This window comes from Hydra viridissima, unplaced genomic scaffold, assembly GCF_058129835.1.
Source record: "Hydra viridissima isolate aposymbiotic clone 2 unplaced genomic scaffold, HvirCarnegie_v1 scaffold_3, whole genome shotgun sequence".
NCBI classification, from domain to species: domain Eukaryota; kingdom Metazoa; phylum Cnidaria; class Hydrozoa; order Anthoathecata; family Hydridae; genus Hydra; species Hydra viridissima.
Genome location: NW_028324302.1, coordinates 12,831,544 through 12,847,014, shown reverse-complemented (window position 1 = coordinate 12,847,014; position 15,471 = coordinate 12,831,544). Strand labels below are relative to the sequence as shown.

The 15,471-nt window shown below is 30.0% G+C and overlaps 1 protein-coding gene across 2 annotated transcripts; it reads right to left on the bottom strand.

Annotated features, from left to right (window-relative positions):
- Positions 1-4,734: 4,734 nt before the first annotated feature.
- Positions 4,735-15,261, bottom strand: LOC145201553 (uncharacterized). Of its 2 annotated transcripts, none has more exons than XM_090083052.1 (14): positions 15,151-15,261; positions 14,358-14,673; positions 14,087-14,188; positions 11,873-11,963; positions 11,646-11,729; positions 11,346-11,447; positions 10,377-10,517; positions 9,208-9,423; positions 8,867-8,938; positions 8,707-8,784; positions 8,322-8,411; positions 8,142-8,204; positions 7,867-7,935; positions 4,735-7,788 (listed from the first exon to the last, which is right to left on the bottom strand). In XM_090083052.1, exons 2-14 carry the CDS (start codon positions 14,669-14,671, stop codon positions 5,803-5,805), a joined length of 3,408 nt encoding a protein of 1,135 aa, XP_089939178.1. In that variant the 5' UTR covers positions 14,672-14,673; positions 15,151-15,261; the 3' UTR covers positions 4,735-5,802. The 2 variants fall into 2 exon arrangements, with proteins under 2 accessions (XP_089939178.1, XP_089939179.1); XM_090083053.1 differs by having other exon boundaries at positions 15,145-15,208.
- Between the last annotated feature and the right edge of the window lie 210 nt (positions 15,262-15,471).

The window sequence follows — 15,471 nt, the reverse complement described above, 5'->3', positions numbered from 1 at the left end:
AAGGTGCATTATCCTGTTGAAGAAAATAGTTTTCTGAGAATGTCTTCTTCAGCCATGGCACCAAATAACGTTTTAGTAAGCTGATATGCACATCAGAGGTAACTTTTTCTTTCTCTTTGAGGTTGAGGGTGCTTGGTGTGACACATAGGTGATGCTTTTTCACCCTTCTGCACAATGAATCTGTCATTTCGCCTATTTGTCACAGTCAATACTAAAAAGATGGTGAGAAACATTCGACATCATAATGCGTTCACAACCAAATTTTATATTTTAGTGAAATGTGGTTCAAGTTTTTTATTTTGGTTGTTTGCAGACTTACTGCTTCCCATCCGAAAATTGTTTCTAATGGTGTTGCTGGAAATAATAGAATCCACTTTAGCTTTATGAGGAACCAATATATGAAGGGTTTTTTTCCAAACCGCGCTCCATTCAAAAGGATTTTGAGAAAATTGAGAAAAAGTTTTAAATTAAATATCTGTATTCGAACCTTTGCAAAAGTTTAACTTAACGAATTGGCATATAAAAAATAATTAAATACATTGAAACAATCAAATCTAAGTATTTTAGAACATTAATTTTAAGAACTCAATTCTGTACTTAACTTGTTCTGGCACAAAAGTATGGATTTCATTTTGGAATAAAAAATATGAAAAACAATTACTTAAAAAGCTTATAGCTTTTCATCTTAACTTTCACCAAATGAAGACATCTCAACTATTTTGTAAATATTCAATGCTTCGTGATTCTCATTAATTCTCATACTTGTAATAAATTTTTTGATATCACACAGTTAGACAACTTTAAAAAGTCACGTTTTTTCTTATTTTTGTAAAATTAATTTATTCACGGATTCATAATAGAAAATAGAAAAATTATTAAAATACCTTAACATTTTTAAAAACCCCGTGTTTTCATGTTATTGTCATGGGAAACGCATCAGAGGTTTGATTGGCTTAATGGAGTTACCGCTCTTTGGCACGAAAGTTAATTTAAAAGTTGCTGATTACTAAGAATTCAGTCGAGTTATAATGCACTTCTCTGCCCATAATATTTTTAGTTAGAACCGACGTATGATATTTTCGTTCATATACATTAATATCACCACATTACTTTAAGTTAGTGTATTTTCTGTTACACAATAATTAAGGAGTTTGGTTTCATTCATTTATTTTTTTAAATTTTTATGTTAATTTAAATTATTTCTTATGTCAATTATAAATCAACTGGGCATTCATAGAATACTTATTAAACTTACCATGTTTAAAAGCGCCCAGAATAATATTACAACTAGAATACGACACATGTTTGAGAAGAAATAAAATTAAAAATTTAAAAGTAGGAGCATTCAATGATGTATTTATTATCATTTCCGTCACTGTATTATTCATGCAATCATTGACCTTTTTCATCTGAATTTCTTTATTCTTGATTTAGTTTGGCTTTAACAAAAACTCTTTCACTTTTGTTCTGTATTTGATTTCTTTTCATACTTGTTGTACAAACTCACGAATTAGAAATTTTCCCGAACTTTCGGCCCTCGACATCTATGGAGTTGTAAATCATAGGATTGTTTAGTAAATGAATAGATTTGTTAAAATTATGTATACAATGTTCTTCGGAAGCAGTCATTTTGAATTGGCTGCAGAAAAGCCACATCTTGATTCTGTAGATTGATATTTTAAATATCAATCGCTCCCTATTCAATACACCTGGCATTTGATATTGTGCTTCGCAATGTGCAACACCTCCAGGTAAAATGATTAATAGCTCGAAAAACTCTATAGTTATCTCTGGTTTCTTTAGATTCCAACTGTATGTGGTAAGTAACAAGACATCAGAATGAGAACTTGGCACCAATTATTATACTAATGGGTTTGAAGAGGCAGAAATTATTCTATCAATGATCTAAAAATTTTCATAATCCACAAAACCAAAATCTGATTTTCCTGTGGATATGCCTATTGAAGTCTTTTTAAAACCAAGTTCTGCAACCGACTATATAACATGATAGCCAGAAAAAGATTATCTTTGTGGATGCCATTTGAAGATTTCTTTTTTATGAGTGGCATTAATTACATTAATACGATCTTGGATCCACTTTTATAGCTTTTTTGTAATTTACGTCCGTGTGTAGAGTATGTGAACTTTCTAGCAGTTGTTTCATTACCCCTAGGTTTTCAAATATCATCACAACGGTATGCCAAACAGTTAGTTAATTGTTGTAACATAAAAGACGATGGTTGAGGACCTGTTGTTCCTCTACTATTCTTGTTAGAAAATAATTAATACATCCTCTTTTTCCGTCTTCGATATTGCTTGGTATTCTTTCTACTAAAAATCATCGTTGTTAAATCTTAAGTAAATTTGAAAAAACATTGTTTTTTAAGAGTCTCCAATTGATTTGCCGCTTTTGTAGTTTCCAAATTGCTTATTTTGTTACTTGTTAAGAGTTCATATTCATAATGTTTATTATTGTTTATTATATCTTTAGGCTTCATCTTTGAAGTCATCCCTGATGTCATCTTCGGCCACTCCGTAGCCTGAGCAATCAGGGCTAATTGCGATTTTTGCTATGTATTTGATTGAGTTGTTGAGGTATGATGCTTGGTCGACCCACTTGAACTTGCAGTAGTGATTACATTATTTGCCATGGGTTCGGTAAGATCCATTTGCGACCACCCAATTGCATTGATTGCATTTATGGGTAAGTCTGTTCCGCATATATATATTCTTTTAATTCTGCGGGCGATGTCATCGAATCCAGACTTTTCTCTGATGGGGTTGATGGTGCATAGTAATGAAAAAATGCATATCACTTGCCATATCATGAACTTATCTTGAGCACGAAATCGCTTGTTTGAAACAAAATTGGCGACCTGGGATCTGTAAGTCTGATCTTTAAGTCAGTTTTGACGTAAGTTTTATCGTCGATGATAAGACAGCCATTTTGATTTGTCATACCGAATCAAATAGTTTTCTAGCTCGCTTTTTAGGAGCCAAATTCTGTTTCTTATTGCGATTAGGTACTTTAATGACTTTAAAAAACTTTAAACTACAGAATTTACGCATTTTCATCACGAATGATCTTAGAGTTCCGTATCGTTGAGCTCGAATTCTGTCCGATAGGCTGGGAATTTATTTAAATGATCGCTTTAAGTTCTCAACTAATTTTTTTTTTATCGAGGAATCCTTGTTTTCTTCCTAAACCTTTCTCCCGTTGAATAATTCTAGACTCCCGGAATCTCGAAATCACACGTTGGACTGTTGATCGAGACACTTTAGTTGCCTTTACGATTGAAGAATGTGAATCGCTTGGAATCGAAATAACCTTGTGCAGTACTTTTTCGCGAGCTCTTTCTTGTTTCGACGTCATTTAAAAAGCTATGAAAAATTTCTTTTCCAGTGTTTTATTTTTTTAATAGCTTTGACACAGTAGCTTTTATTTAAGACATTAACCGAAATTTTAGACTGATGTTTTATTTTTTTAATAGCTTTGACACAGTAGCTTTTATTTAAGACATTAACCGAAATTTTAGACTGTTTTATTTTAAAAATTACCCGTTAAAAAGTACTCAAATTTTACGTAGCCAGTCTTTATGGTAAATTAAATTTTTTCTTTCGTTACTTCAAGATGGAAAGTTAAATCTCCATTACTCAACGCTCGAATATTAGATAAAAAACCATCTAGATGGACAGATTCTTCTATTCTATGTTTTCCCGAACTAGATTGAATGCTCGTAATGTTTTTAGACTTTCGCTGCTGTTGTAACCATTAGGATCTATGGTTCAACCATTGGGACTCACAGAAAAGTATTCGGATTGCATGGTCCAATAAGTGGGACCTTTGGAGTAATCATAAAACCCATGGTATGCAACGTAACTCATGAATAAAAAACTTAATGTGACCCTATAGAGCTACACGGGATTTCAATGGGATTTGTTTGGAATTTGTTTGGTTTTCTACTATTGAACTTCCATAGAATATTTCCCTATTGAGATGTTTGTATTTCGCTTTTTCCAGCTGATAGAGTAGGAAGGTCTAGTAACTGCTTCATTTTATTAAAAAAATTATGCATCGTGTGGCAAATGTCGCTGGTTTCAAATCTTCTAAATGTTTTTCTTACAGCAATAGTAACCTTTCAGATTTACAACAAAAATATTCTCACGTTTCTAGACTCTCTCTAAACTATAGGTGCACCAAATCTTGATCTTTAATTTTTCTACTGACGTAAACGATCCACACAAGTTCAACATACCTTATGAAGAGCCCAGGATTTCTCTTGATCCTCGAGTTTCATACCAAAATAAGCAGGGTCTGATTGCTTTACAAAGTCATTTTTAACTTTTCTATTTACTTTTTTTTTGCTGAGCATCTACACTGTAAATTCTTTTTCGTAAGGAACTTATTGCTTCTAAAAAGAAAAAAATAGTAATAATAAAGTTAGTAGAAGTTTTATCATACAAAAAGCCTCATATTTATTAGATAACTGTGCTAAATAATACTGGAATAATGGTTGATAAACTGTGTTGAAGTAGCTTGTCCGACAAAACTTAAGTCATTTATAAACAGTGCCGTCCTAACACATAGGCAAGGTAGGCTGCATCCTAGGGCTCCCAATTTAAATGGTCCACAAAATTGTCCCTAATATCTATATCTATATAACACTCAGTTATTATCCCTGTTAAGATAAATACCTTCTTTATTATTTAGATATTTAAAAAAAAAAAGAAAGATTCTGAGTTCTTTTAAGTTATTCAAAGAAAGCAAAGTACTTTTAAAATTCACAATACTATTAGTCATAAAAAATGGCTGACTGTCGAAAGGCTAATTCTTTAATACTGCCGCCGTTAGTAAAACAATTTTCAGCTTTAAGCAATATATCAACTGCTTTATCACGAAGTGTTCCAAAAATGATGTTTGTTCATCAGCTGACTGCGATAAATAAGCATTGATTGGCCTAAGTCTTTGATTACGCGCATGCTGGAATGCGTCTTCCTCGTTAGAAGGGAAGTCCAGAGGAAGTCTAATTAACAATGCCTCTTCAGTTTTATTAAATAACTCATCGGATTTAATTTGGGTGAAATTGATTTTAACATGCTATCAGTAGGATTTCTTAGTACCCCACGACCTTGTGACACAAGATGTTTCGAGAACAACTTTTAGTTCAGGTGAGCTTCCAGCGTTGCTCTTCGTTCTTTTTTTATTAACGCCAGTTTTAAAATTACGGCCATTCTTATAAGAAACCGTTCTAGAATTAAGTGTATTGCTTATTTCCTCACTTTTAGTTGCTAAGTTTTTTTTAATATTCTTAATTATTGGTTATAGGTGGTGGAGGATACAAAGCCAAGTGAGGAGCTGGATTTAGATTCGTTTAGTTCTCAGCAGTAATATGAATAGATTTTCCAGGATGAAAATTACACAATCCATTTTTTTTTAATCGTAATCTCTTATTGGTCGAGACATTTCCTTCATTTTATCTGGGCATGTTTCAAAGACAAAAATGCTCGACTTCACTGAAACAACAATAACCTCTGCATTTACACTTAAATCAATGACCAGTGATTTACTTAAGAATACTAGTGTAAATTTGATTTTTTGCATTGATTTATGTTGGAAGTTGTCAATCCATTCATTTGAAACGTTGGATGTATTTAGTAAGAGCAATTTAATGAAGGATTAGCAACAATCTGAGTATTTTCTACATCAACTTCCAATAGATAAATCTCTACCTTTTAATAAAATTCTTCTAAACCTGTGCAGATTACAAACCTGTGCAAATTGTCAGCATAATTGAGAAGTGTTTAAGTAGAATTATGTAAAGTAACATTTTCATTGGTGCCATTTGCTGCAGCAACATTTAAAATATTGAGCTTATCAGTACGCGTTATTTCCGCGCACGATTGAGAAGTTTGTTTCAAAAAGTTTTGAAGCACCGAATACATTCTTTTCTGCTCGTCGACTGTCCTCTGCTCATCTTCAACCTTAACAGGTTTTTCAGATAGATATTGCTTGTCTAATCCAGTTTGTTTCTCTGATAAAATATCAGATTTTGCTTCTAAAAGTTTATGTTCAAATATATTCTTTAAAATAGTGTTTGTAAACTGCTTTTTCTCTTTGTCTTGCAAGGCACCTCCAGTAGAATGAGTTGAAATAGGATGTGTAATAGGTTTGCTTGTCGACGATATTGGTTCAGAAATATTTGAAAAGTTAAGATTTGCAGAGGAAACAATTGATTTTGTCGCACGAGTTAAAACTGAACTTTCAGACTTTGGTTGTGAGAAATATGCTGATGTAACTGATGAAGAAGTTGGTTGAGAAGATGAGATTTTTGTGCTGTTTAGAAATGCTGCCGGTTTCGTATTTTGGTACGGAGAATTATATGTTAATGTAAAATTCCCATTAGTACCATTACCACAAACGCCAGTAAACATGTACGGTGTCTTAACTCGTGTTTTCCTTAATACACCTGTTGGTCGAACTTTTGATATACACTGAGATACTGATAATGTATGAGAACTATTATCTTGAACATTTGTAAACACTGAAAGCTTTTCACTTGTAGACACGATACACGTAGACACGTTTGAAGATACAATAGATTTTGGCGTACATTGAGATTTTGACAGAGATGATGAAGGGAGATATTTTACTCCAACAAACATTGAACTTGAAGTGTTGGCTGAAGCACTTGCAAATGCTGAGAACTTAGTAGTGGTAGTCATGAAATTTGGAGAGTTGTTTGAAGAACTTGATTGAGTTGTCTGCTTTAAAATAAGACTAGCCAAATATCTAAGATCATTTTGAGATAAATCAGTTACAAACGATGTTGTTGGAATACTGGGATTTGACTGAGGAGTTGCCAATAAAGAGTTTTGAACTTCACAATCTGATGCTGCATTTGAAGATAGATGTTTTTTCATATTGCTAGAAGAGATATTATTAAGATTCAGTTGAGTTGTAGCATTTTCAGGATTATTTTTAGTTTCAGCAAGCTGAGTTGATGAAGAACTTAGAGTAGATATATTTGATATTGTTGGCTGGTTTATCACAAATCGTGACGTCGGATGAACTACTATTGTTTGTTTTCCAGAACATGAAGAAACCAACTGACTTTTTAAATTTGGAAAAACATTAGCTGAAGAAAGATGAGCATTCTTAGAACACAGGGATGCATGATTTTGAGGAAGATAATAGAAACTTCCTCCTTGCACTTGGATTTGTCCAGCACTACTTGATGCAAGCAAGCCAGTCTGCCCATGATGCACATTTGGGGTTGTATTACAAACATCATCAACTAAATAAGAACTATTAGGACAATGTTTCTTTTCACCAGATGGTTGCAAGTGTAAAGATGTCTTAAACACATTCTTTACTTTTCGGTTTTTCTCTTTCAAATTTTTCTTGTTTTGAATTTTTGTTGAAGAAAGTTGATTGGGTGAACTTTGTACAGGATGGTCTGACATAGTAAAGGCAGGCTTAGTTGTTTCTTCTGAAGTAGTACTGGTTAAATACAGATTTGCAGTTGTAAGAAGACCTGCAGAACGATTTTGTTTATCATTACTTGAACAAGTTAGGTCTGTAGGGGGCTTGGAAGATGGAATTTGAGCTAGTTTTAATGGTTGAAGTGCATTGCTTTTTTGCAAAATCCTTTTACGAATTATCTTGATTTCTTCTTTGCTGACTGCTTTAAATTTTCGCTTTTTTTTCTTTGGATTAAAATGCTCTTTAATGTGATGAGACTTTAACGATGAGACAGAGAGCTTTTTTATGAAGAGATAGAGTTCATCCTAAAGAAAAAAAGTTTCTTCATAAATATTTATCTGCTGTTTTTCATTGTATATATTTGCACTTGAATAAAAACAAACCTGAATTAACTTATCAATCATATTCTGCGTTAACCCTAATTTCATTTTAAGTCCTTTTGATAATCGTAACTAAAAAAAAACCTAACAAACTGTTAAAAGCTGGAATGATGGAGTAACCTAAAAAATATGACTTAAACTATACAACATACATGCATACATACATACATACATACATACATACATACATACATACATACATACATACATACATACATACATACATACATACATACATACATACATACATACATACATACATACATATACAAACTTACCATGTCATCACCACTTTCCACAATCACAAGACTTGTTTCTGATTTAATAGATTTGCGTAACTTCTACAAAAAAACAAAAAACAAAAAAAAACATTTAACTTTCTGTTTGACAAACAAAAAGTAAAAATGCAATTCCAACTTTATGATTGATGCATTAGGATTATATAGAGCAAATTTCACCTCTGTTTCTGTTAATGATGATAAAGTACCATGAGCCCCAACAAAAAACAAAACTGGACACTCAACTTTTGAATATGAATCCCAATATTCCTGAAATTTAAATAAGGTTACATAAGATATACACGAAAGTATGGTAACTATTGATGAAAAGCTGAAAGAAATCAACAAACAAATTCAAGACATTCATGATGTCAATGAAAAACTAAATGTGTTAACAGACATGATAGCTGAGGTAATAAAACATCAAAAAAGAAGACGGCCCAAACCACCTCCAAGTGCAACATAAAACAGAATTAAAAGGATCAAATAGAAAATATCATACTACTTATTTCAAATTTAAATAATTAAAAAGACAGCAAGCTAAATGAAATCAAGGCATTTGTACCTCACTTTCTTTATTATGTACTTGTTTACCAGGAAACCCAAGACAGATAACAGCATCAACTTTATCTAGCAAAGCCACCTGAATATAAAGCAACTTAACTCAAAATTGACATATACCACAACGTGAAACAATTATTGAAAAAAAATATAATACTACTAACCTTAAGAGCAATTAAAGAACCAACACCCCAACCAACTAAAACAATAAGGCGTTCTGGGAAGCAATGACGACACTTTTCATGAAATTAATAAAAAAAAAGTTTTATTACATTCTTATAAAAACTTTATTTAAGAGCATCTACCATTAAAATTATTGAAATTTTAAGATGAAAGCTTAGGAACTAGCTGTGATAAAATTTAAAATAATATACTTGGAAAAATTTGTGTTGCCTCAGTACAAAAAAAAATTATATCTTTTATACTGGAGCTTTTTTAGGATGCTAGTGAACTTTACTTATCCTTACTGTTTCTAATTATCAGACAAAATTATTAAACAACATACTCCACTTATTTTAGTACGGATAGCACTGATACAATGTTCCAAGTAGAGTTTTACAACATAACCTTCTGGTGTTTTATAAGCTGGAATGTTAATTGATATTGGTTTAGCAAAATTCACCAACTGATTATTCCAAAACCTACTCCTTTTTGATGATTGCTGTGCAATATTTGGACCCGAAGGAATCATTAGAAGAAATGGAGTGCTGGCAAACTTTTCCTATAGATTCATAAAAAAAGCAAAACAAATAGATCAAAATTATTTTTCAAAATTGAAACATTTCTAAAGTTTTAAATTTAAACCTTTCAACTTTGTATTTTTGTAATTTATCAAATAATTTACTCAATTCTGTGCATAAGTAACACAGAAATGAACAATATTTGATAAATTGCAATACACTAACATTATCAACATATTCACATTAAATTAACAACAAAATTACAATATAGTTGACCTCATAGTACACCTTAAAGATGGGGCCAATGTTATAAAATAGTTTATGATCGTAATTCAAGCTTGTAGGCGCAATAAGTTTCTTAAAACTTTTAAAAAGTGAGATCTTGAAAACATATGAAAGCCTTTAATTATTTTTCATGAAAAATATACAATTTTTACATTTAAAATAACTTAATGTCCCTACAAGCATTGGATTGATTTACAATTGTAAACTGTTTTATAAGATTGACCCATGGTATTATACTTTGCTAAACACTGGTTTGGGCTGAGGTCAAGGAATGTAGCATCACATGAGTTTTTACATATATTAGCAAAGCAAGTATATTACTTCACATATATTAGCAAAATAAATTGGCCAAACTTCAAACAGCTTACTCTTTCATATTTACCATATACTTACTTCCTGAACATTTTTCAGTAAGAAATACTTCTTCAATCTTAGTAAGCATCATGACACTATGATGAGCAATGTTAAAAGATTGTGCAACACAACAAAATCATCTTTCTTAGCTTATTGTGTCACAATCTTTTGTTTTTAAAAAATTCTTATTTTGAGAGATATTTCTGTATTTATTTAAGATAACTGTCCATGTATTACTTTGTATTTATTTTGTTTTTTTTATGATTAACAACTTAAGTTGATAATTAAGTTGATAAAAGATTTATTTTCCTTATCAAGATTAGCAAAAATTAAATATTGTAACTTAAAAACTTACAATATTTAATTTTGTAGACAAACCCACAGATGGATCCCAACTCTTTTTGAGGTTTGCAGATAAATTAGGGAGTCCAGCAGATCGCTCTTTTTCTGTTGCAGTTTTATCTTCTAATAAAGTTCTTTCAATCAACTCTGGTTCCTGTAAATGAAGATCAGTTTTCAAATCTGAATAACAAAATTTTTAAGCCATATGTTGAGAAAGAATTATTTCAATTTAAACAAGAACTAAAATTCAAAAATAACAATATTCTTAAATCAAAGGTATTGCAAACTATAAATAACCAAAATGAAGGATTGCAAACTATTTAATAGTTTACCATATTTTTGGTAAACAAAAGGTGATACAAAATCGAGACCTATTTATAGTGCAAAGTGTAATGATAAAATGAAGATTATTTAATATTCAGCTACTTTATTATTAACACAATTTGGTGAAACTCTAATTGATTTTTATACTTTGATTATGGTGTATGCCTTTTTCAAATGTCAGCAATTATTTCAAAGTTAAACTAAAATTGATGATTTTTAATGGCTGGCACCTTGCAGGAATATTCCTACCTGTGACTTGAACCAGTAAATATGAAATTTGTTCCTTGATTTGATGGCTTAACCCACAAATTGGCTAACTTCACTTTTGACCCAAAGTCATTTTTTAATGTTTTCAAATATGTGTGGTTGTCACTTAGAGTATGCAAAATTAAACAACTCCTTGCTTTCAAAAAAAAAAAAAAAAAAGCACTAAATAGAACTTTGGAAAACGGATATTGTAAATATTTTATTTTTTATAGGGTTTTTTTGCATTCCTGTAAAATTGCAACAAATGGAGTTGGCTAATTTACAGATTAAGCCATCAAATTGATTGTTAACAAAAGGTACAACAACATAGAACATAATTATTTTATGAAATACCTTTATCACTGAGGTTTACTAATTTTTTGAAACTTTAAGCAGTGCATTTATTTTATACCTTTCTTTTCAAAGATTGTAATATTTCCAAATAACATAGAAATAATGATGATCCTAAACCATCCAACAAAACTCCATGCAGCCAAGCAATATGCTTAGAATTCTAAAAATAAAAAAAAAAATAAAACAAACTAAAGATGTTTTTTATATAAGTATTAGTACAAGACAGTTCAGAATATTTTTTCCAATACGCCTTATAACCTCAATAGTTCAAAGGATTATCCTATTTTAATACAATAAGTTCAATTATCAACCATTCTTTGATAAACAGTCAATAAATTTTAAATAACTTTCTACTAACCCAAAAAACATAACTAAATGCTTTGTGCACTCTCTTGGTTGCTTTATCTAGTGCTAATCTCCTCAACACAGGTTCATTCACATGCTTTACACAACAAAAAAAGAGCAAATAAAAAAATGCATATTAATGATAACTTAAAAAAACTTTATGATAAAATTTAAAACTTGTGCTAACAAAAATCTTATTTATTTTAAATACCTTCTCATAAATCAATTTATTTTAAATACCTTCTCATAAGTCAGTTTAGCAAGCTGATAGTTATTGATAGTTTTATAGATGCTGTCAAACAACTCAGTTTGTTCTCGGCATGTACAACTTCTGAAAGAAATCAATTTCACATCAAAATTAAATTACATAAATATAGGGTAACTGTAAGATAGTTTGCTCTATATTATGCAGTCAATTTTTTGAAATTATTATATTGCAATATAGTCCCTCTATAAAATTTATTATGATCTTGTAATACCAAACTAGAAATTTAGCTGATTTGGGTAACATATAGAGGATTTATTGTACATTAATAGGTATATTAATGGTAAAGGATTTACCATTATATAAAGTAATGCTTGATTAGCATTTGTTAAAATGGTCTCAATAATATTAGTTAACAAAAATAGCGATTAAATAGTAATAGAAATTAACAATAGAAGCAATTAATAGTAATAACAATGTGGTTTTAACAAAGATTTTACTAACAAAATTTCTTTTAAAACCTATTATTTGCATAATGGCCACCATTTAGTTTGTTTACCTTAGACTGAAACTTTCAAAACAACTAAGAAACTCTTAATTTTATATCATTTCAAAGTAATTAATTTATAAGGAGTGTTAGGAACTACTTAAATACCATCTACTATTGTGCATGATGTGTGCATAATTATAGAACTTGTAGCTCCTAATAAAAGATAGCACTTAAACTTTTCAAAAACAGCTTTTTACATTTTTTAGGAGTTGACGCTTGAAAACATAAAATAAATATTCTAAAAACGTTTGCTCATATGGAGTTATAGGCTTTAATGGTAAAACTGTCATGACCTTTTGAATCAAAAATTATTATTTAAAGAAGTTTTAATAGTTTTTATATCACAGTGGTATACTCTTCTGTAAGGCTGGGTAATTAATAACTTTAAATATAAATACTATTTAAGTAATTACACAATGGTTTTCAAAAATATAAGATCAAAAATATAAGATCAAAAATATAAGATCAAAAATGTAAGATCAATTAGATTTTTTAGTGATTACTTAAATTATTTCTACGCTTTTTTGAAAAATTTAAAAAAAGAAGGGAGATTTTTTAAAAAACTTTTATTTGGAATACATTATATAACCAAAATAAAAAAAATTTAAAAAAAAATGTTATTTAAAGTAATATGTTGCCTTTGAAACCACTCTTTCACTGAGTTGGCAGTATGTGCTATTGTACTGTCCTGTAGGAAAATTCAATTTTTACGCCTACCAAAAAATGATCTAGCAGTAGGTGAAAGCTTTTTTTTCAAAGTCTCTGTAGTTTTACTGGTTAATTTTCCCTATATAAATATTTTGATATCCTATCCCCTTATGAGAAATGCATCCCCATATAACTATCGAGCCACCACTGCCTTGAACTCTTGGTACACAAAATCTTTCCTTATATTTCTCTGAAGCTAATCAATAAATCTTGATTTACAATTAACAACCTCAAAATTTGATTCATCATTAAAAATGATCTTAGGCCAATCTACTGACTAGTGAAGTCTTTCCTTACACCACTTACATCCTTTAATCCTATCTGCCATCTTAAAAGCAGTTTTCTGGCAATATAACAAACAATACCTTTTTTATTAATACACCTTCTAATGGTGCTGTAACTAACACTGACATAAACAGCTTTATTACTAAACTCAGCTGACAGTTCTCGATTGCTATTTTTGGGATCTTCCCTCACCCTTTGATACAATAACCTTTGATCCCTATAATTAAGCTTTTATGGCCTGCTAACTCTTGGTAAATCTTTTACATCATTTGAAAGTTTGTAGTTTTTCGGGGTTGTTTGAACACAGCATATTTAAACACCACATAATCTTGTCATTTCTCATTGACTTTTTGTGTTATCTTTGGATAGACTGACTATTTGCAATTTGACTTCAATTTAAACTAATTTTCTGCCCATTTTTCTGCTTCTGCTGTGCTAAGTATTTACCAGTTGAAATATCTCTTGAAATAACAGTTAGGAATTGATTTTTTTTTTTTTCGAATTGCTTAATGTGAAGTTTTTTTATTCTATAAAAAAACTTTACATAAGCAATTTACTATGTGATAAAAAATCATAACTTAACACATTTGAGTTTAACTTACATTTCCAAAAAAAGACTTATCATAAAGAATTACATAAAATCAAAATGAAATTTTAAACTAAATTTATTTAACAAATAAAAGCATTTCTCTGTGCAACTTTTTACCTTACAATCTTCTTGTCCTCATCTTTATTTATATCTTTCCATAGAGAATTCAAATATTCATCCACTTCATCCATTAAACATTTTGCTTTTATAACATCATATCTAAATTTTCCCAAGAATTTAATAATTGAATTAAAGAGAGATTAAGAATATTTAAAATTAATTTATAGTATTAATAATGCTGCTATACATGTATGTAAAAAAATATTTTTTAAAAAAATTCAGTGTAGAAATAATCTTAAAAGGTAAAACATGAAACATAAAAATTAACCTAACAGTCGGAGTTGCTGAAGAATAATAATCATTTTCAACATCAATTTCTTCTTCTTCATTACTTGGCTTATCATTCCAAATGGTTGATGCTACTTTTAAAACTGAGAAGGGTGATGTAATACAGTTTGATTTATTTAAATTACCATCCTTTATTTGGAAAAGAGACTGATAAGGATGTGCATAAGAGTGCTCTTTGAATATAATCTTAAGTAATGCATTGCGCTGTTCTTTGGATAAAACCTCCTGACTGATTTCTTGTTTTTCTTGAAATACAGAATCAATTGAAGAGGTAGTAACTGAACCACAATCCATGACTAAAACAAACATATATAAATAATTACACACATATATACACACACAAATTTACGTACGTACATACATATACACACACACACACACACTCACACACACACATACACACAGACATACATACATACATACATACATACATACATACATACATACATACATACATACATACATACATACATACATACATACATACATACATACATACATACATACATACATACATACATACATACATACATACATACATACATACATACATACATACATACATACATACATACATACATACATACATACATACGTATTCTTAACTTTAAATAAAAACTTTTATTAAAAGGTTAGTGTGAAACATTTTATAAAAGTCTTTTAAAATGTTTCACATTAATCTTTTAATGAAAGATTCTCATTATAGAAAAATATTTCTTGTACCAAAGTATATTCTTATCTTAAAAAGGAGAAAAAAATAATCATACATTTACCGAGAGGTCTCGTTCCTTAACGCGTCGAGTTCCTCGTTTTTTCTTAGTGAAAATGGTAAAATATAATATAACCGCTAGCGTACTAAGTCCCGGGATGGCCGACAAATATATGTTTAATAAATGTTTATAAAAGTTGTTATGCATAAAACATTACATGTACTTTTTTAACATAGCTGTTCATGATGGATTAGACTGATTATGATTAAACTTTAGACCTCCACTATCTTATTAATTTTTTAAAATTCGGTTTGTTTTGTTTATTTAATTTAACTTGATTTGCAAAAACTTGACTTAATTGCTTACTGAATGTGAAACGGTAGG

Coding starts and splice junctions, on each gene's coding strand:
- LOC145201553 (XM_090083052.1), bottom strand. CDS start 14,671: ATGGATTGTGGTTCAGTTACTACCTCTTCAATTGATTCTGTATTTCAA. Junction 8,939..9,207: donor TCCGTACTAAAATAAGTGGA/GTATGTTGTTTA, acceptor TTTCATGAAAAG/TGTCGTCATTGCTTCCCAGA. Junction 8,205..8,321: donor CATCATTAACAGAAACAGAG/GTGAAATTTGCT, acceptor GTTTTTTTGTAG/AAGTTACGCAAATCTATTAA.